At 38.2% G+C, this 21,965-nt stretch overlaps 1 protein-coding gene and 1 non-coding gene across 18 annotated transcripts in view; both read right to left on the bottom strand.

Annotated features, from left to right (window-relative positions):
* LOC127856542 (mediator of RNA polymerase II transcription subunit 24-like) overlaps positions 1–21,965 on the bottom strand; it is a 225,511-nt gene that overhangs the window by 33,705 nt on the left and 169,841 nt on the right. For 2 of the 17 annotated variants that reach the window (XM_052392813.1, XM_052392816.1), the window contains exon 18: positions 17,231–17,334. The exons of 6 other annotated variants lie outside the window; for them this stretch is intronic. In XM_052392813.1, coding sequence (XP_052248773.1) covers positions 17,231–17,334 — 104 coding nt within the window. Of the gene's footprint in view, positions 1–4,901; positions 5,758–8,174; positions 8,665–8,965; positions 10,179–10,814; positions 10,958–12,027; positions 12,103–13,932; positions 14,059–14,769; positions 14,796–17,230; positions 17,335–21,965 lie in introns of those variants that run through there. 9 more of the 17 variants (XM_052392810.1, XM_052392808.1, XR_008038112.1 and 6 more) reach the window with 9 other exon arrangements.
* Positions 1,424–1,616, bottom strand: LOC127856685 (U2 spliceosomal RNA). The gene has a single exon (XR_008038193.1). It is a non-coding gene; the product is annotated as a U2 spliceosomal RNA (small nuclear RNA).

Raw genomic sequence — 21,965 nt, 5'->3', positions numbered from 1 at the left:
GCACAAGACCACGCCAAAATTGACTATCTTTCAGTAATAACTTTCAGAAAATACTTCAAAATTCGTGCCAACTTTCGTCACTCTAAACAGTGAATTACGAATGAATGCTGGGACACGCTCCGGGGCCTTACATAACGCAGCCTCGGGCGCGGAAGGACCTCATAAATTTCAAAATGCAATTATTAGCGTTGACAGTCGTTATGAAGCGTTGCCATTCATAGTGAGACGTTGTCAGCCATTATAAGGCGTTTTCAGTCGCTCTTACACGTTGTCAATCGTTATCGCCAGTCGCTTTGACACGTTGTCAGCCAATTTAAGGCGTTGTCAATCGCTATAATACGTGGTCAGCCATTATTAGGCGTTGTCAGTCGCTTTAATACGTGTTCAGCCACTATTAAGCGTTGTCAATTGCTATGACACGATGTCAGCCATTATTATGCGTTGTCAGTCGCTATAAAAAGTGGTCAGTCTTTATAAGGCATTGTCAGTCGCTATAATACGTGGTTAGCCATTATTAGACATTGTCAGTCGCTATAAAATGTTGTCAGTCATTATTTGGCGCTGTCAGTCTTTGTTGTCAACCAGTATTAGGCGTTGTCAGTCGCTATAACACGTTGTCAGTCATTATTAGGCGCTGTCAGTCGCTATAGTACGTGGTCAGTCGTTATGAGGCGTTGTCATTTATTATGAGGCATGATCAGTCCTTATGCGGCGTTTTCCGTCATAATAAGGCGTGATCAGTTGCTATGAGAGATAATCAGTCGTTTTTGGTCAGTCTTTATATCCATTTATATTCGTGTTGTGCAGCGATTGTAAAAAAATGCATGCATATAGGGTCAGTGTACACATTTACCTTACTTTACAGTGACCGTCTGGTTAGCGCAGTGGTTAGTATACGCGCTCATCACCAAGGCGGGTTCAATCCGAGCTTCCGGCGTACGTACGTATGTGAGCTCGGTTATTGGCGCTATAACGGACAAGACTGCACAAAACCGCGCTGAAATTGACTATCTTCCAGATTTAACCAACCAGCAAATTTGCGATAATACTTCGTTCCGACTTTCTACAGTCTAAAACAGTGTATTACACAAGAATGCCGGAACACACTCCGGATCCTTACCGTACGCAGCCTCGGGCGCGGAAGAACGTATTTCTCTATTGTACTGCCAAACATTTTCTGCAGAAAACGTTCACACAATACTCGACATTTCGTTACGTGATTTTCTTATGAACGAACGCGATAGGAGTACCTACCTGCTACAACGGTCGGTCACACGAGCGAATCAACGGTGCGTGTTTGTCTCGTCGGCTGCCCGCAAGCGGATTACCACGTGTACGGGGGAAACCGCTGTTCCAGCTGTCCCTGACTGACTCAACGCTCGGCGCGCTGCCTGTAACGTTCAGTGGTTTATTATTGGTTTTGGTTAAGTGGGCCGATCCCGGAGGTACTGCAATACCGGGCCAACCCGTGACGAGAGCGGAGCAAGCCCCTGACATCTCATCTGTGTCCAAAAATCAGTTTAATATCGAGGTCCCCCAGTGGGGAACGTATCAGATATTAAGCTGATAAGAACAGATTCTACACTTTGATCTTAGCCAAACGGCCGAGAAGCGATACCGTCGTCATTCCTGGAAATACATCATCCAATATGAAGGTGGTTGCTGTGATAGAAAATGATATCCTTGACACAGGCCCGGATCTAGAACGATTGAATCCATCGATCTGGTTTGCCTTTGATAGTGCGGATTATAGAATCTTATACTCTCGGGACCTACGGTCCCTCTAAAATGGCCACCTGGTGACACAGAATGTTCGCTTCGCGAACTACCGTCTTCGGCCTCGGGACAACATCGGCGTCATCGGTAGAAGCATATTTAAGCGTAAATCGCTCCTTGCCTGCGTATTCGGTACAGCACAAACCAAATAAAAACTTCACAATAAAACCATTTGTTAAATTAGTATTGTCAATAATGATCGAAGCCATTAGATTAACTTTAAAACCGTATAACATATTTATAAATATTATACTATTTACACTGTGTATAGAATATTGTACATGTAATGTAAATAATAGCCATAACTAGATATATTGTACATAATAGCCATCGGTATTGATAGCTGTGTACGTGTATTACGTGTACATGAACACACTCCGGGTCCTTGCATAACGCAGCCATGGGCGCGGAAGGTCCTAATACACTTCAAAATGCAAATACATGGTGTCATTAGCGGGTGCGCAGGCTAGGCTGGAGCTACGCTGGTGGCATATGGCATAAGATCCGGTTTTTGCACGACGCGGTCATTTAGTTTCTTTGTGTCGCACACTATTAGCATGTGTAGTCCGTTTATGGATTGAGCGTTTTGTGCACAGGTCAATCAGGGACGACACTTTTCGCTTTTATGGTATGTTTCGTTACAAAAAAAAAGTCTCTTCTCAGCGACAATTATGTTCTGGCGGAAAGCATCGTCCCTGACTCGGCTATGCGGACTGCACATGCTAACCTGGGAGGCTGGGACGACAATTTACGCACATCGATTATGCCCCGTTTTTTTGCAGAGCTTAAAGCCCAAGGTAGAATCTGAGTCAGCCCGACCGGCAGCCGATTGAATACATTTTTCAACAATTCATTGTGTTGGGTTTTCTAGGAGTTGGATCATGTTAGACATTTCACATGGTTATATGTAGTTTTTTATATAATCATAATGCAAGCATAGTATTACACATATAAATAAGATTATTGCATGATCTTTCCATTATGTATGCAATTGAAATGAACAACCAGCTCTAGTACACAATCAGCTCTAGTACACAACCAGCTCTAGTACACAACGAGCTCTAGTACACAACGAGCTCTAGTACACAACCAGCCCTAGTGTACAACCAGCTGAAGTATACAACCAGCCCTAGTGTACAACCAGCTCTAGTGTACAACCAGCCCTAGTGTACAACCAGCTCTAGTACACAATCAGCTCTAGTACACAACCAGCTCTAGTACACAACCAGCTCTAGTACACAAACAGCCCTAGTGTACAACCAGCTCTAGTACACAATCAGCTCTAGTACACAACCAGCTCTAGTACACAACCAGCTCTAGTGTGCAATCAGCTCTAGTACACAACCATCTCTAGTACACAACCAGCTCTAGTGTACATTCAGCTCTAGTGTACAACCAACTCTAGTACGCAACCAGCTATAGTACACAACCAGCTCTAGTGTACAACCAGCTCTAGTGTACAACCAGCTCTAGTGTACAACAAGCTCTAGTGTACAACAAGCTCTAGTGCAGTCAGCTCTAGTGTACAATCAGCTCTAGTACACAACCAGCTCTAGTGTACAATCAGCTCTAGTGTACAATCAGCTCTAGTACACAACCAGCTCTAGTACACAATCAGCTCTAGTACACAACCAGCTCTAGTACACAACCAGCTCTAGTACACAACCAGCTCTAGTGTTCAACCAGTTCTAGTGTACAACCAACTCTAGTGTACAACCAGCTCTCGTGTACAATCAGCTCTAGAACATACCCAGCTCTAGTGTACAACCAGCTCTAGTGTACAACCAGCTCTAGTGTACAGCCAGCTCTAGTGTACAATCAGCTCTAGTACACAAACAGCTCTAGTGTACAACCAGCTCTAGTGTACAACCAGCTCTAGTGTACAACCAGCTCTAGTACACAACGAGCTCTAGTACACAACCAGCCCTAGTGTACAACCAGCTCTAGTGTACAACCAGCTCAAGTATACAACCAGCCCTAGTGTACAACAAGCTCTAGTGTACAACCAGCCCTAGTGTACAATCAGCTCTAGTACACAACCAGCTCTAGTACACAACCAGCTCTAGTACACAACCAGCTCTAGTACACAAACAGCCCTAGTGTACAACCAGCTCTAGTACACAATCAGCTCTAGTACACAACCAGCTCTAGTGTACAATCAGCTCTAGTACACAACCAGCTCTAGTACACAACAAGCTCTAGTACACAACAAGCTCTAGTGTTCATTCAGCTCTAGTGTACAACCAGCTCTAGTACGCAACCAGCTCTAGTACACAATCAGCTCTAGTGTACAACCAGCTCTAGTACACAACCAGCTCTAGTACACAACTAGCTCTAGTGTACAACCAGCTCTAGTGTACAACAAGCTCTAGTGTACAAGCTCTAGTGCAGTCAGCTCTAGTGTACAATCAGCTCTAGTACACAACCAGCTCTAGTGTACAATCAGCTCTAGTGTACAATCAGCTCTAGTACACAACCAGCTCTAGTGTACAACCAGCTCTAGTACACAACCAGCTCTAGTACACAACCAGCTCTAGTACACAACCAGCCCTAGTGTACAACCAGCTCAAGTACACAATCAGCTCTAGTACACAACTAGCTCTAGTACACAACCAGCTCTAGTGTACAATCAGCTCTAGTACACAACCATCTCTAGTACACAACCAGCTCTAGTGTACAACCAGCTCTCGTGTACAATCAGCTCTAGTACACAATCAGCTCTAGTACACAACCAGCTCTAGTGTACAACCAGCTCTAGTGTTCAGCCAGCTCTAGTGTACAATTAGCTCTAGTACACAAACAGCTCTAGTGTACAACCAGCTCTAGCACACAACCAGCTCTTGTGTACAACCAGCTCTAGTACACAACCAGCTCTAGTGCACAACCAGCTCTAGTGTACAACCAGCTCTAGTGTACAACCAGCCCTAGTGTACAACCAGCTCTAGTACACAACCAGCTCTAGTGTACAACGAGTTTAATGTATAATATATAACACAATGTTTTTGGGGATAAACCAGTTTTTCTTCATAACTAAACGGTTTTTTGAATTTCATACACAAATTAATTGGGAATTTACATTTTGTATCAAGATGAAACTAAATGTTAATAGTAAAACACAAGTCGAATAATTCTGTACGCCTTTTATCCATGGTTAACGTGTAATTTACAATTACAGTTTATTACAGTATATACATGTATTAAGAAACTTATTTTAACAAAATTAAATATGTAGAAATGAATCTTTTCAAGATGGTAAATAAATTGTATGGGTAAAAATCCTAGAGGCAAAAAAAGGTAAAAATACTCAGATAGGTTTAAACAAAAAAACAACAGGCCAATATGCATTGCATAGCACTTCAATACATCAGTATATATATAATTCTATATCTATTTGCACAAGATTGGCCACTTGAAACATTGCTCAAATACAAGAAAAATAAATAGATCATGGTTTAAAGAGCACAGAACTGAAAACCCTGAAAACATTAGCTGGAATCTGCCCAAACACATGGACAGGATCAAGGCAAGCCCTTGCTGGCATTCCAGTTTGGAAGATTTTTGCTAAATGACAAAATACAAACTAACTTAGAAATTGACACAAATGTTTAAATAGAGCACCTGTTTTGCAATTCATATTTAAATTTATTATCTGATAACATTGTCAGACATTAACAGTTTCAACATTTATGAAGTAGTTATGAACAAACTACAAATACTAGTAAATGATCCTGAAGGTATAAGAAACCGTGAATTTAAAATACAAGATGCTGGTTTTTTAAATGCTATTGCGAATAGTTCTCTTTAACGGTACAGTTAATCATAATGTTACTAAACTGAAGCTGCACTTGAAAATCAACACATAACACAATTGAAGTCCATGTGTCTCGCCACCATTGAAAGTGTCTTCCCGGGTATTCTTCTTAATATGAGCAGAGCATGTCGTCTTCCAGAGATGGTATCACATGAAGTGGGACCTGCAACCTGTAACAGGAGCATGTTGTGTTCAATGTAATACAGTGTCACACATACCAAAATAATTTCACTTGATGAGCCTCTTTCTCGGAAAAAGGGTTTAATGCATAAGCAACCATAGATGTGTTCGTCAGAAACACAGTGCCCCCTATTGCGCCGCTTTGAATTTTTTTTTTACCTTTTGACCTTGAAGGATGAACTTGACCTTGAACTTTCACCACTCAAAATGTGCAGCTTCATGAGAACGCCGCTTTAAAAATTTTTGTTGTTTTTTTTACCTTGAAGGATGACCTTGACCTTGAACTTCCACCACTCAAAATGCAGCTTTATGAGATATACATGCATGCCAAATATCAAGTTTCTATCTTCAATAATGCAAAAGTTATGGCCAACATTAAAGTGTTTTTTTCAGACGGACGGACGGACAGACTGAAATACACACATACTGACGGACAGTTCAACTGCTATATGCCACCCTACCGGGAGCATAAAAAGTCGTCCCAGATTAGCCTGTGCAACCACAGGCTTATCTAGAAATATAATTTCCGCTTTAATGGAATTTTTCATTAAATGGAATTCTACTCCAAACAAAATCCAGTCAAGGTGGAAAGTGTCCTCCCTGATAAGCTTCTTTGGACTGCACAGGCTTTTCTTGGCTACCATTTTATGCACATGAAATAAGCCTTGTTTACCCATAGAGAGACTCATATACACATTGTGACATGTACCACAATCATTTTACTAAATAAATCAGTACAGGGTCAAGGTCAGGTGCCACAGGTAAGACTCGGGTCTCTAGGGTCAAGGACAGGTGCCACAGGTAAGACTCGGGTCTCTAGGGTCAAGGTCAGGTGCCACAGGTAAGACTCGAGTCTCTAGGGTCAAGGTCAGGTGCCACAGGTAAGACTCGGGTCTCTAGGGTCAAGGTCAGGTGCCACAGGTAACACTTGAGTCTGTAGGGTCAAGGTCAGGTGCCACAGGTAAGACTCGGGTCTCTAGGGTCAAGGTCAGGTGCCACAGGTAAGACTTGAGTCTCTAGGGTCAAGGTCAGGTGCCACAGGTAAGACTCGGGTCTCTAGGGTCAAGGTCAGGTGCCACAGGTAAGACTCGAGTCTCTAGGGTCAAGGTCAGGTGCCACAGGTGAGACTCGAGTCTCTAGGGTCAAGGTCAGGTGCCACAGGTAAGACTTGAGTCTCTAGGATCAAGGTCAGGATCACACACAAAAGCCAAAAGCTGCAAATTTTGATCTAATATGACTCATTTGTTAGGATTCTACCATACATAAAGAGATTTGCACCCATCCATAAACAAAATATATTTGTGGGGTATATCAATTTGCTTGTTTCTAACATCATTTGGAGCTATTTAGCAATCTCTAGAGTGTTAAACATGCCTTCAAGTAAACTATGAGGATTTTTGTAGAGTACAGCAAACGTACATGACTCGATTATTTAGTATTTTGTAACCTTTATATAAAATTAGAGACTAGGCAAATACTATATATATTGACTTATCATGCCGATAGTACAGCGTTCAATGACAGCAAATCATTTAACATCAGGAATTATTGCGGTTCACAGTAAACAAATCCAAAAATGTCATCCCGAAAACTGGTCCTGTCAAAATATTTTCACAGTTGCAATAAATAGATGATCAGCTTTTGTTTTAGATAAACTTTAATTTTGTTTCAAATATATAAAATACAAATGTTAATCTTATGGACAATTACATTATTTCAGAGCACAGTGAATTTTAATGGCTTACTTGCGGCTGAAATTCAGGCCCGTTATCCTGGTCAAAAGTATTTTATTAACTTTAAAATTTCTCTAAATGTAAGCTTTATTTTGGAAAAAATATTACTTAATTTGGACATAATTGAGGACATTTTAATACCACAATCACAGCTATATGCATCAAATAAAGTTTTAGTGTAATTTTATAAATTTTGTATTTGTAGCAAAGAATTTGATTAATGTTTCACTTAAACAAGAGCACCGCATAACGGGTGCCAACGCTCGGCTGCGAGTGCATTTTTTAATAAATGAAAGCTTGTCAGATTTTATTTTATTTTCTTTAAGAGGTCACAGTGACCTTGACCTAGTGACCCAAATATGGGTGTGGCGTGTAAAACTCATCAAGGTGCAGCTACATATGAAGTTTCAAAGTTGTAGGTGGAAGCACTTTGATTTTAGAGCCAATGTTTAAAACCTTGACAAAATGTTAAGGTTTTAGCACGACGCGAACACGACACGACACGACACCCTGGCTATGACAATACCTCGGGTTTTCTCCGAAAACAGCAGAGCTTAAAATGAATTTATATAAGTAATTTTGCTTATAAATATAATTATGATTCATTTCATCATGAAATTCTCCATCTGAAGGATGCTCCCAGCTTTTCCACAAACAAACAACAACAACAACACTTTAGCAGTATAATCATTGGCCTTTAATCAATCATAAACACCAGTACGAGACTTTAGGACTTTCACATACAGACTGACTGTGAACGCTTTTTTCCCTATTATTTCGAGAAACAGTACACAGTGCTTTTTCCAGTGGACCATTATAGTTTAATTCAGAGCGATATATTCTTGTTCACAGTTAAATGAATCATTTATGCTGGACTATATAGTCAACATTACTTTAATAACTTACACTTTTGTTGTACATTGTTTGGACAATTTTGTTGTTAACATTAAACATGAGGGCCTGAATCGCTCTATTGCTATAAATAGAGTCACTGTGACCTTGACCTTTGACCTAGTGACCTGAAAATCAATAGGGGTCATCAACCAGTCATGATCAATGTACCTATGAAGTTTCATGATCCTAGGCCTAAGCATTCTTGAGTTAATATCTGGAAACCATTTTACTATTTCGAGTCACTGCGACCTTGACCTTTGACCCAGTGACCTGAAAATCAATAGGGTTCGAGTCCTCTTTAATATAAATACACTGAACAAGTTTGAAAAGAATCGGATGAAAACTGTGGACTTAATCGGATAAACAAGAAAAAGTAACCATTTTACTATTTCGAGTCACTGTGACCTTGACCTTTGACCTAGTGACCTATAAATAAAAAGGGGTCATCGGCCAGTCATGATCAATGCACCTAAGAAGTTTCATGATCCTAGGCCTAAGCATTCTTGAGTTATCAACCGGAAACCATTTTACTATTTCGAGTCACTGCGACCTTGACCTTTGACCCAGTGACCTGAAAATCAATAGGGTTTGAGTCCTCATTAATATAAAGACACTGAGCAAGTTTGAAAAGAATCGGATGAAAATTGTGGACTTTATCCGATAAACAAGAAAAGTCTAACTCACACACAGACAGACAGAAACCATGCCATCCCATAAGCTCTTCTACCTTTGCAGTAGAACTTAAAAATGTATGGTGCATGAAATTGTGGGCTTTCCTAACTGATAAGCATATAAACTTTTAAGCACACAGTACAATGTCCTATACAGTGCAGAAAACATGCTTTTGTAAGTAAGACTACTTTATTTTCACTGTACAATTAACTTCTTAATTTGAAACACTGTTTTTCCATAGGCAAGACAATTTTATTGCCACATTTAATTTACCTGTACATATCAAGACACTGTGCTGTTTTAAGTAGGAAAACTTTCTTTTCACTGTACAATTTCTAACACAATTTGAAACAATGTGCTTCTATACACAAGACTACTTTATGACAATAACACATTATCTACACAGCTCAAAAACTGTGCTTCAGTTAGTAAGACAACTTTATTGTCACAATGCAATTCTCTACAAAATATGATACATAACCGTAGGATGGAAAACTTAATTGTCACTTTACATTTTCCACACAATTGAAAGCACTGTGCTTTTGTAGGGAGAATTACTGTTTGCACGAAGTACAATGTCCTACACAGTTCAAAGCACTGCAATTCTGTAAGTCAGACAACTTAATTGTCACTTTACCATTTCCTACACAGTTCAAAGCACTGTTATTCTGTAAGTCGGACAACTGCATTGTCCCTGTACAATTTCCTACACAGTTCAAAGCACTGTACTTCTGTAAGTCGGACAACTTAATTGTCACTTTACAATTTTATACAAAGTTCAAAGCACTGTGCGTTTGTAAGGAGAATTACTGTTTGCACAAAGTACAGTTTAAAGCACTGTACATCTGTAATGTAAGCAGGACTACTTTTTTGCACACAGGGCAAGTCCCAAATCTTGTGATAAAGTAAGCAGGACTACTTTTTTGTTCGCAAAACAAATTGTTCAACTCTCTTCAACTGTCTCACACGTTCCATCAGTAAGACTTTCTTCGAGCATTCTGACATACTGCCTTCACAGCTATCTTTCTGCCTGTCGAGTTTGAGATGTCACAAATCTGCAGCACCCTTGAGTTGTCAAACGCGGCCGGCATACACCTCATCATTTGGCTCAACTGAAAGACAATCACGACAGATTGGTTGTCAGGATTTGAAACACAAATGATCCGCCTTCTCGGAAAACAGGGCTTAAGTTTATGCATGAGCATGTTCTTTTAAGTATCGTCCCAGATTTGTGCAGTCAAAACAGGCTATTCAAGGTCAGCACTTTCCGCTTTTATGTAATTATTTTAAAGAAGTGTCTTTTAAACTCAAATTCCAACTGGGCAGATAGTTTTGACTATCTTGCGCAGACTGCACAGGCTCATCAGGGACAACTCTTTACCACCATGCACAAAGCCTAGTTTTCTCAGAATGCGGCTCGAATCATAGAGATTTTTTTTTTAGCTTTTGATAGTCATCCTGGTTGAAATGGGGAGGTAATGATGATATGCAACAGCAGTTGAAGATACCAAAGTTTTAACCAGACATAACGGTTGTAGCTAGTTACCATGTGTTTGAGCCCTAGTTACCATATTTGAGCCCTAGTTAACACTTGTGGGCCCTAGTTACCATGTTTGGACCAAATTTACCATATTTGGGCCCTAGTTACCATGTTTGAACCCTAGTTACCACGTGTGGGCCCTAGTTACCATGTTTGGACCATATTCACCATGTTTGGACCATATTTACTCTGTTTGGACCATATTTACCATGTTTGGAGGCATGAACTGCAGGATGTAGCGTGCGTGCTGGCCACAGTTAACAGCCTCATCCACCAGACTGACAATGAAGCTCGTCTTCTGGCTCACCTCCCCGTCATGAACAACAGCATTCATAAGTCGAAACAGGTTCACTGGAATAGGAGAAATAGGTTCACTAGAATAAGAGAAACAGGTTCACTGGATTAGGAGAAACAAGTTCAATGGAATAGGAGAAATGGGCTCATAGGAATAGGAGATATGCGTTCATAGGAATAGGAGATATGGGTTCACTTAAATAGGGAACAGTCATATAATTATAGAGAACCACTGCATTCATCAGTCAAAACAGGTCCACTTAAATAGGGGAAACAGGTTCACTAAAATAGGGTACAGTCACAGCATGAAAATCAATCACTGTGTTTATTGGTCATTCACCAAAATAGTGAACGTTCTAAGCATGATGATGATCTAAAAAAAAGGTTGTTGTGGCATAGTGCATATGGTGTCAGTCTAGCGACAAGGATGTCACGGGTTCTATAGCAACTGTGGAAGGGTTCTTCAAATCCCCTCAACGTCACCAAGTACTGGTTCTACCCAGGACACATGCTCTAGAGCATTTCAAAAAGCCTTCAGCTTTTTTCCTTCTCTTTTAAAGAACTTAAACAAGAGATGTGTTTATCAGAAACACAATGCCCCCTAGTGCGCCGCTTTGAAGCCATACATTTAACTTTTGACCTTAAAGGATGACCTTGACCTTTCACCACTCTAAATGTGCAGCTCCATGAGATACACATGCATGCCAAATACCAAGTTGCTATCTTCAATATTCAAAAAGTTATGACAAAACTTTAACTGAAAGTTAAAGTTTTAGGAAAGAAAAATACAATGATATTTGACCTTTGACCTTGAAGGGTGACCTTGACTTTTCACCACTCAAAATGTGCAGCTCCGTGAGATACACATGCATGCCAAATATGAATTTGCTATCTTCAATATTGCAAAAATTATCAAACTTTAACCCAGGTTAAAGTTTTGGGACACACACGATGAATGACAGACAGACAGGCCAAAAATAATATACCCTAGATCTTTCGATCCGAGGGCATACAAATATTCACTAGAATAGGGAACAAGCAAGAGCTGCAAGGTTGGCTGTTTAAAGGAACAGACAGGGTTTACTGTAATAGGGAACTTAAAGCCTTTCACAGATGGTAGTACATACGTAAAGCCTTATTGAGAGGGTCCTTGGAATCTATAACTGGAGCTGTATCACTCTCATCCTTGACATTGAGGAAATCTGAAAGAGATAAATCAACAGCTGTACTAAAATGAGCCACACTATGGGAAAACAGGGCTTAACGCATGAGCAGCATTAAGTGTCGTCCCAGATTTGCCTGCGCAGTCTCCCGAGGCTATTCAGAGAAGATAATTTCTGCCTAGACTGGATTTTCATTTAGAAGAGAATTCCTTTAAACATATGAGACGCGTTCTGAGATAACTGGGCTTAATGCATGTGCGTAAAGTGTCATCCTAGATTAGCCTGTGCAGTCCGCACAGGCTAATCAGGGGCAACACTTTCTGCCTAAATTGGATTTTTGCTAAGAAGATACTTCATTCAAACAAAAATGTTATAAAAGCAGAAAGTGTTGTCCCTTATATAGCCTGTGCGGACTGCACAGGCTAATCTGGGATGACTCTTTACGCACATGCATTATGCCTGGTTTTCTCAGAGCCTGGTTCACATATAATGCAAACAAGAGATTGTCACTTCAGAAGCTTCATGTGATGTTATGTAGCAAATGATAATAATAATGTAAAGAAATTCTTAGTTAAACAAGAGCTTGTCACAGAAGCACCAAATCCCCGCCGAAATGTGTTTGCTTGTGTGACAACATTTGTTTTAGAGAGTAGAATATTTGTAAAACATGGCACCTGAAAAGCTAAAATAATAAAATTATAAATAAATAAAAAATAAATAAAACAAGAAACCGTCGGAGACGGGTAATGCTCCCCAAAGTTTTTTTTGTCAAAATATTGCACTAAATATTCAGATAAAAGGAAACGTCTTGAAGGCACAGTAGTTGGGGGGTCAAGAATATTTTTATAGAAAATTTCAAAGGGCCATAACTCTGTGAAAAATCATCCGACCAGAACCCGCTGATAATATGCACATCTCCTCTTGGTAGTGAAGCTTCCCATAAAGTTTCATTGAATTCCGGTCATTAGTTGCTGAGAAATAGCCCGGACAAAAATTGTGCACGGACGGACACACGGACGGACAGACGAAGCGGCGACTATATGCTCTCCCCAAAATAAATTTTGGGGGAGCATAAAAATAAATAATAATAACAAAAATAAAGGAAGATAATTTAAAAACTACGGCCGAAAGAGTTATGGTTCATGTTCACTGCACTTCTAGTTGCCATCTGTTTATATTTCTAGTTTCAAATAAGTCCCTTCAGTAGATTTAGAGTTATGCTCCGGACAAAAATTTACTTTGAAATTAAATAAAGGGCAAAACCTAAGGTAGATAGAGTTATGGTTCTTAGTCACTGCACTTCTCCTGCTTGCCATCTGTGTATATTTTAAGTTTCAAATAAATCCCTTCAGTAGATTTAGAGTTATGCTCCGGACGAAGTTTCAGACAGACGGACGAGACCAATTACTATATACCCTCCGATAGTTTTTTTGGCGGCGATAAAAAGGGTAGTTACTGAAGCAATTTTTAACATACCATTATGCACGTTGCACATGAACAACTTGGATCTATGAGAAAAAATTCATGCACCTTTGAAGGTTGTAGACTTAAAAGTTGTTGAGGAATCAGTCAGACAAATTTGTGCCTCATGACAGAAGGACAAACAAAAATATTTTCAGAGATTACATCCCCACCCACCCTCTTCTTTTGATCAACACCGTGGAAGTGTTCTTTATATTCTTTATATCTCTCCCAAAGAAACCAAGTACTAGTTCTTCCCAGTTAATGGACTCAAGAGTGTTCAATTAAGCCTGAGCCTTTCAATGCCATTGAGCTTTTAAAAAAGGTTAAAACTAACCACCCCACCTATACTATGTAACCTCCAGTCAGAGGTAAACAATGAAACAGTAGTGCCACACAGATCCTCACCGAAGTTGAATCCCTCGGAGTCCAGGGTAATCTGCGGCTCCATCTTCATCCTCTTTGCCTGCATGTGCACCCCGTCAAGGTCATCCACGTCATCAAGGTCAAACTCATTCCGGGATCGCTTACGACCTTTGGAGAGAAAATGGATCACGCTTATGGTCTTTAGAGAGAATATTGATCACGCTTAAACCATTAGAGAAAATAAATCTATTACTTATGATCGTAAGAGATAAAATGAATCACGCTTATGACCTTCAGGGAGAAAATAAATCATTTTAGAAACGCTAACAACATATGTAGAGAAAATAAATCATTTAGCAATGCTAACAATGTAAAGGGAGAAAATACATGAAGAGAGAAAATAAATCATTACAAAACGATCACAATGCTAAGAGAGAAAATAAATCAATCAGCAAATATTCATAATTTGCAGGATTGTTTGGTCTTTTTCATCATTTTCACTGCCAAGGTTCATGTTTTTGTTATAAATACATAAAAAACACAGTCAATATATGACCTGACTGAGCCTGCAAAAAACCCTGAACATTCTTAATGTATAATGTATTGATGCACACCTTATCAATGTAAGTTAAGTTTACATTATCAAATGTACACAATACGCCAGTGTTCGACTCATATTTTAATTGTAATGGTCTACATAAACTTCGGGTTAAAACAAAAAAGCCCAATACATGTAGTCCATGGACCCTTAAATTTGTTTTGGGCCCCTGGATTTTTTCTAAGAAAACTCAAGGAGCCCAACAGTTTTTAAGGGCCCTTCATTTTTTTAGGAGCAATGAACAAGTTGGCACCAGTGTATGCATATTTTTGAATTTTTACCTCTACGCACATCCTTCTGTGTGGACCTGGCAGCCTGTGCGGCAGTGATAGTAAGGACGCAGAACTTTGCCAGCGTGTAACCTCGAGGGTCAGTAAGGGTCGTGTAGGACGCGGCTGACAGAAGCAGGCTGGGTATGGTGTGAAGGAGGAGGGACAGGGCCAGGTGTTCCATGTCCATGTGCATGATTGCGTAGGCTAGACTCAGGCTCTTCGTGATGTCGTCAATGCGATTGCTCTCCAGCATTTGCTACAAAATTGCAGCCTCGTTTTATAACTGATCTTAATGCATGTGTGTATAATGTTGTCCCAGATTCAAACAAGTTGTGTCCTAGAATTGATTTGACATAATTACATGTATGTATGCACACGGACAAAGAGTGAATTGCGCCAACATAAATATCTGCCTGTCCAGACTTAAATTGTGAAATAAGTGTTATTTTTTTGCTAACAAATATTTAAAATTTTAAAATTGAGAACAACACTGGTTTTAATACTATATTTAACAAGACCATTGCCAAGCAATATATGTCCCCTACCAGCTCCACCATTGTCAGATTTTTTTAATTTGTTGCCATAGCAACCAGATTTTTTTACGTAGGAACAAAATGAAATGACTGCATAATTTCCATATTGCCATCTATCCATGTTTCAAGTTTCATGAAAAAATATGAAGAACTTTTTAAGTTATAGCAGGATCCAGAAAAGTGTGACAAACAGTCAGACACACAGAGCACAAACCGTAAGTCCCCTCTGGTGAAACCTGTAGGGGACACTAATGATCAACTTCAAGAGCTGTATGGAAGATGAACTAAATGTTGAGATTTATTTAAAAAAATAATTTTTGTTTGAAACCTTTAATTGGGAATTATTAGGTGCCCTGAATTTGAACGCAGAAAAACACTGCCGTTACCTACCCGTACAAGTCTATCAACAAACCAGTCAGCACCACAAAGACTGTATAGGGCCTTCAGCGCATGAAGTCTCTCCGTCTCAAGCCAGCCCTTGCTGAACACAGCCTTCAGGGTCTTAGCCATGACATCGGCTATAACAAACAGCAGTTGAGCCTTGTTCTGGGAAAACTGGGCTTAATGCAAAAACTGGGCTTAATGCACATCCGTATCGTGAATTCTTGTTAAGAAAATACTTCATTTCAACGAAAAATTCCATAAAAGCTGTAAGTGTCTTCCCTGATAAGCCTGTGCAGACGTCATAGGATAATCTGGGATGACACTTTACGCACATGCAGTAAATGCCACTTTACACACATGCAGTAAGCCCTGTTTTCACAGAGTGAGGCTAAATTGTTTTATCACATGCCATACCCTGTTTCCCATGTAATATTACAATTACATATATTTTTATCTTACACATGTGTAATATACTTTTAAGCGTTTTCATTGGCTTAGTTTTTTCGTTTATTGACCAATCGCATTTTGTTATTTTGCTGAAATGACATTGCAACGTCAAATGACGTCACGACATGTAAACAACATTCTGGATTTATCATTATGTTTGCGTAAATATTTATTTAATTTGCTCATTTAAAAGCATGTGTTAAAAAAGATCTGACACTCGTTGTCATATCATACCATATTTTATTAAACTCGTCAAGGAAATTCAAAGGCTCGCTTACTAACAAAATTCCTGAACTCGTTTAATAAAATATGGTATGAATTGACAACTCGTGCCAGATCCTATATTTATTTAATGTGACATGGCTTGAAAATATGTAGACTATAAAAGATCATGAAGTAAATCCAATATCGGGACATCTCAGGGGAGAAAAATCTCCAATCACTCTGACATTTTGCAAGCAAACTTTAAATAGTTACCCAAAGCAAAAGCCAAAACACTAAAAATCTACATATATTTTGTACAATATTTCGAAAAAGAGAGTAAACACATAAAAAATCAATGTTCCTCATAGCAATAGCCAAAATTTCAATGCTAGATCGGGCCTGGTAACATAGATTTGGGGCGATACAAATCGCTCGTCTTTTTTTGTGACAATATATTCCATGTAAATTTCTGTCTACGATATCTGAATGTTTACGAGTTAACGCAAGATTGGCTTTGGGCAGCTTCGGAAACAGGACGTAGTTCTCATGAATATGTCTTTCTTCCGAAGCTGCTGATATCCAGTCTCGCGTTTGCTCGTAAAGGTTAAGATATTTTGGCGGGAAATAAACATTGAAAATATCGCCGCACAAAAGATAAAAACGAGCTTTTTGTATCGAATTAAATCTATGTTACCATACTACATCTAGCTTTGAAATTTTGCTATAAGGATCACTGAATTTTGATGGGTTAACTTTATTTTACAAAATATTTTGCGAAATATTCGTTGATTTTCAGTATTTATGTTATTTTAAGTAAATCTTTGTAAGATGATGGGATGAATGTACATCTTCTCATTGCAAGATTGTGGTTATTCATAAGATTGGATAGAATTACAAATCACCTGGCAAGCTGTTTGCAGGCACATACTGTGGGATGGGACGCCTACTGGCAGGGGGCAGTATATCGTGGATCATTTTCTGAACAATTGGCTGCATTAGATAGGATCTGAAATGAATCATCCTCTAAACAATTGGTTGCATCAGATAGGATCTGAAATGGATCATTTTCTGAACAATTGGCTGCATTAGATAGGATCTGAAATGAATCATTTTCTGAACAATTGGCTGCTTTAGATAGGATCTGAAATGGGTCATTTTCTGAACAAAGGGTTGCATCAGATAGGATCTGAAATGAAACATTCTTTGAATCATTGGTTGCATCAGAAAGGATCTGAAATGGATCATTTTCTGAACGATTGGCTGCATTAGATAGGATCTGAAATAGCCCATTTTCTGAACAATTGATTTAATAGAATAGGATCTGAAATGAATCATTCTCTGAACAATTGGTTGCATCAGATAAGATCTGAAATGGCACATTTTATGAACAATTGATATAATAGAATAGGATCTGAAATGAATCATGCTCTGAACAATTGGTTGCATCAGATAGGATCTGCAATGGATCATTTTCTGAACAATTGGCTGAATCGGATAGGATCTGAAATGGACCAGTTTCTGAACAAATGCTGCATTAGATAGGATCTAAAATGGATTATTTTCTGAACAATTCATTTAATAGAATAAGATCTGAAATGGACCGTTTTTAACAATTGATTAAATAGAATAGGATCTTAAATTGATCATTTCTGAACAATGGGCTGCATTAAATAGGATATGGAATGACAATTATATAACCTATTGATTGAATATAATCTGAAATGGACCATTTTCTGAACAATCAGCTATATCAAATAGGATCTGAAAAGGATTTCTGAACAATTGATTGTACAAAATAGGATCTCAGATGGATATTTTTTTAAACAATTGGCTGACAAAAATATGATCGAAAATGGCATCATATTATCTGAAAAATCAACAAAATCCATTAGAATCTGAAATGGACCATTTTCAGAATTATAAATAATCTAAAATGGATCATTTTCCCAAATATTTGCAGCATAAGATAAGCTCTAAATGAATCATTTTCTAAACAATTAGATATACATCATAGGATCTGAAGCTTACTTGACTCAGAATTGAAGACTACATAAAAGAGGATATGTTACCCAAATAGTTTTTTTCTGCACAAAAGACTTGATCTGAAATTTTTTAAACAATAAATACATTCCTATGCAGTAACATATTTTCACTCAAAATGCCATATGGTTCAGTTCATGTCTTGACTCATTAATATAAATCACAAAGGGATTCATGACCCGTGTAAAGCCAAAATGAATATTATGCCATATATGCCGTCTGTTCAGGACCAATCCTATTGCTTATGAGACCACGGACCATGCTTGACTTCAATGCAGGCAACCCAAATGGCATAAGACTCATTTTCCCTCAATGCGGCTCACAAAGAGAATTGGGTTAGTATTCACCAACCCGTTCTTAGAGTTAATAATCAAGAACAGACTCAAAACCAGTATTTGAGTATTCCACTGGTGATTATGTCAGTAACAAAATGTGCTTAACGTAGAATGATGTATTTATCGGTGGTTCAAAGTTCGACTCAAAATTGCAGCAATTCTTGAAATAATACAATTTAACAAGTATCCTTCACTCTAAATCTTAAGCCTAATAATTGTTTGGTGACAACATACCCCATGGATGGCACTATTCTGGTGTACATAAAGCTTAAAACCCATTTTCGCAAAACACCGCTCTCATAGAGACCCGCTATGATCGACGATCAAAAAATACTCAGAAATTGAAATTCTTTCAGATTAAATTGAATCCAATGAACGAACACAAATGAGGACGAAAACAAACAACAAATTGGTTGATTTTATGTAGTCAACATATAGAAACTGATTTGAACCTATTTGTCTGTAAAAACTTACCTTGTTACAGATTAACTTAATCCTCTTGATAAATGTTAATGTTTTTTATTTAATTGTTCACACCAATTTTGACACTCTTTGTTTCAGCGTTTGAACCCAGTGTTTAATTGCCCCTTTCTTTATCACAAACCAATTATCTCGATATGATCGGATACTGTCCAGACAATTACTAAGAAAACAGTGTGTCATAAACCCAGGGATCTATACTTGTATGACTCTGTATAGGGTCTCTGCATAAACCACATGTGTCTGGTAATTAAACACAATTTATGATACCTCCATGTCATCTCTCGACATATTAAGTCAAAAACTTAACAGTTGCTTTAATAAAATATTTGAACATATTTAAAAATAGACATTTGTCCGAAATGGATTAACAGCTACAAACTATTCAGTATATATATATTAGCCAGTTTATACATAATAATAAAGTGTTTAATAACTATACAATTAAAATATTGAACACATTTACTGCTACACAACGTATTTAACGGGTACCTGCAAATGTAAACTCTGCTATAATGTGTAAAGATCGTGCGTTACTGCAGTGTTCGAAACATCATCATGAAAACAAGCAATCGCGATTGGTCATTATAGGGATATAAAATACTTGCATTAAATAAATTAAATGTGTAGATTAATGGTATCATAAAATGCTAGATTTGTATCGATCATTATCACTACAGACGAGTTTTCAATATACACGTACATGCAAAGACAGTTCAATTTGCAAAATATGCAGGTGTTTTTTCAATTTGAATGCTTAAATTTATTAATATTTTCATGCAATGTTAACGAAACGAAAATTCATTCAATGTAAAAGAAAATTGAAAATACATTTTAAGATTGAAATGTATTGAGCTATTTTAGGGCTTTGTTTTATAACTGATTCAATGAACCCCTTACACTAAATTTCAATCGCGGATGAAAAATAACACTATCGCATCCAAACCACTAATAATAATATTCAAATTATTATATGTTTTATTATTTTTGAAATATCATTAATTAAATTCTTATTTTAAAAAATAATACGGGTATTTATCGTTTTGTTTTGTGAAGTTGTAAGTATTAAGTCTTCCGACGACCTTTACTCTGATACAATGTAATTGGCCGCGATCAAGAAGTTGACGGCCAATCTATTTTTAGTAACGGAAAACCCCTCTTGTGACGTCACACAAAAACCTCCTATATTATGCATATTTCATGTGCAAAACGCGTACAATTTTTCGGATTACCGTTTTCGGATACTGTATTTTTTTCGTCCATTATGATTTATTTTCGAAGTTCATAACAGCAAAAATAGAATGACGAATACACATGCGGTGATACGGAAGGTGTGGTTTATAATATTTCGAGTATTCACCAAAAATTGCAATTGGAAAAACTATAAAAAATAGTATAATTAGTGCTCTGGGTGGGTTGGGGCCTCTGCCCTTAATTCTTATGTGTATGTAACTGTAGCTGAGATCTGGTTTGTTAAGTCACACCCACAACATTGATTGTATTCTTTATTGTAAAGCCATGATAATATTTTATAAGAAAATGACACACTGATATTATGCTTGTTTTTGAGTATATATATATATATATTATAACTTAAATCAATAGATATACATTTAATAAAACATAGATAAAATGAGATTCATGGTTTTTTCTTTCTTTTTGCCTTCAGTACCGTTTTGCGGAAAAGTCCGCATATGTTTTGGCTATTATTTTTTTAAGGAAAAAAAATATGGCTATTATTTTCTGAAGGCCAGAGTGAGCACGATTCGTGCAGGCAAGACTCTGGCTCTTTGTGACATCAACATTTGCTACACAATTTGCATAGTCAAGATAAATTGATCTTCGATTTGGAAAAACTAGGCTTAATGCATGTGTGTAGTGTTTCCTAGATTAGCCTGTGCAGTGTAATCACATGCTAATCAGGATCAACACTTTGTGCTTAAAACTGGAATTTGGTTTTGAAGAGACTTCCTACAAACAACAAGAGCTGTCACCATAGGATGACTTATGCCCCCTATAAACGCTTGGTAGAAGTTATGAGCTTTTTTCGAAACCTAAACGCAGATTTTGAAACCTAAACGCAGACCCTAAGTTCAAGGTCACAGGGGTCAAAATTTGTGTGCGTATGGAAAGGCCTTGTTCATATACACATGAATGCCAAATATGAAATTGCTATCTGAAGTGACATAGAAGTAATGAGCATTTTTTCGAAATCTAAACGCAAAGTGTGACGGACAGTCCGATCACTATATGCCCTCCCTTCAGGGGCATAAAATGTCTTAGAATATCAAAATAAATCAGAAAGCCACATAAACTAGAGAGCGGACACCATGCTAAATCCTTGAAATGCACTAAGTGAATCCATGACCTAGTTTTTGACCCGGCATGACCCATATTCGAACTTGACCTAGATATTGTCTTGATACAACTTCTGACCAAGTTTGGTAAAGATCCGATGAAAACTACTTCAATTAGAGAGCGGACACCAAGCTTAAATCTTGAAATGCACTAAGTGACCCGTGACCTAGTTTTTGACCTGGCATGACCCATATTCGAACTTGACCTAGATATTGTCTAGATACAATTTCTGATCAAGTTTGGTAAAGATTGGATTAAAACTATTTGAATTAGAGAGCGGACACCAAAAGTGTGACAGACTGACAGACAGACTGACGGACAGTGCGAAAACTATATACCCCCTCTTCTTCGAAACTCAAAGGGGGCATAAAAAATGCAACAGGACTGCACAGGCTAATCTGGGAGGACACTACGCACATGCATT

Source organism: Dreissena polymorpha, chromosome 13, assembly GCF_020536995.1.
Source record: "Dreissena polymorpha isolate Duluth1 chromosome 13, UMN_Dpol_1.0, whole genome shotgun sequence".
NCBI lineage: Eukaryota > Metazoa > Mollusca > Bivalvia > Myida > Dreissenidae > Dreissena > Dreissena polymorpha.
This window is presented reverse-complemented; position numbering and strand designations above follow the sequence as displayed.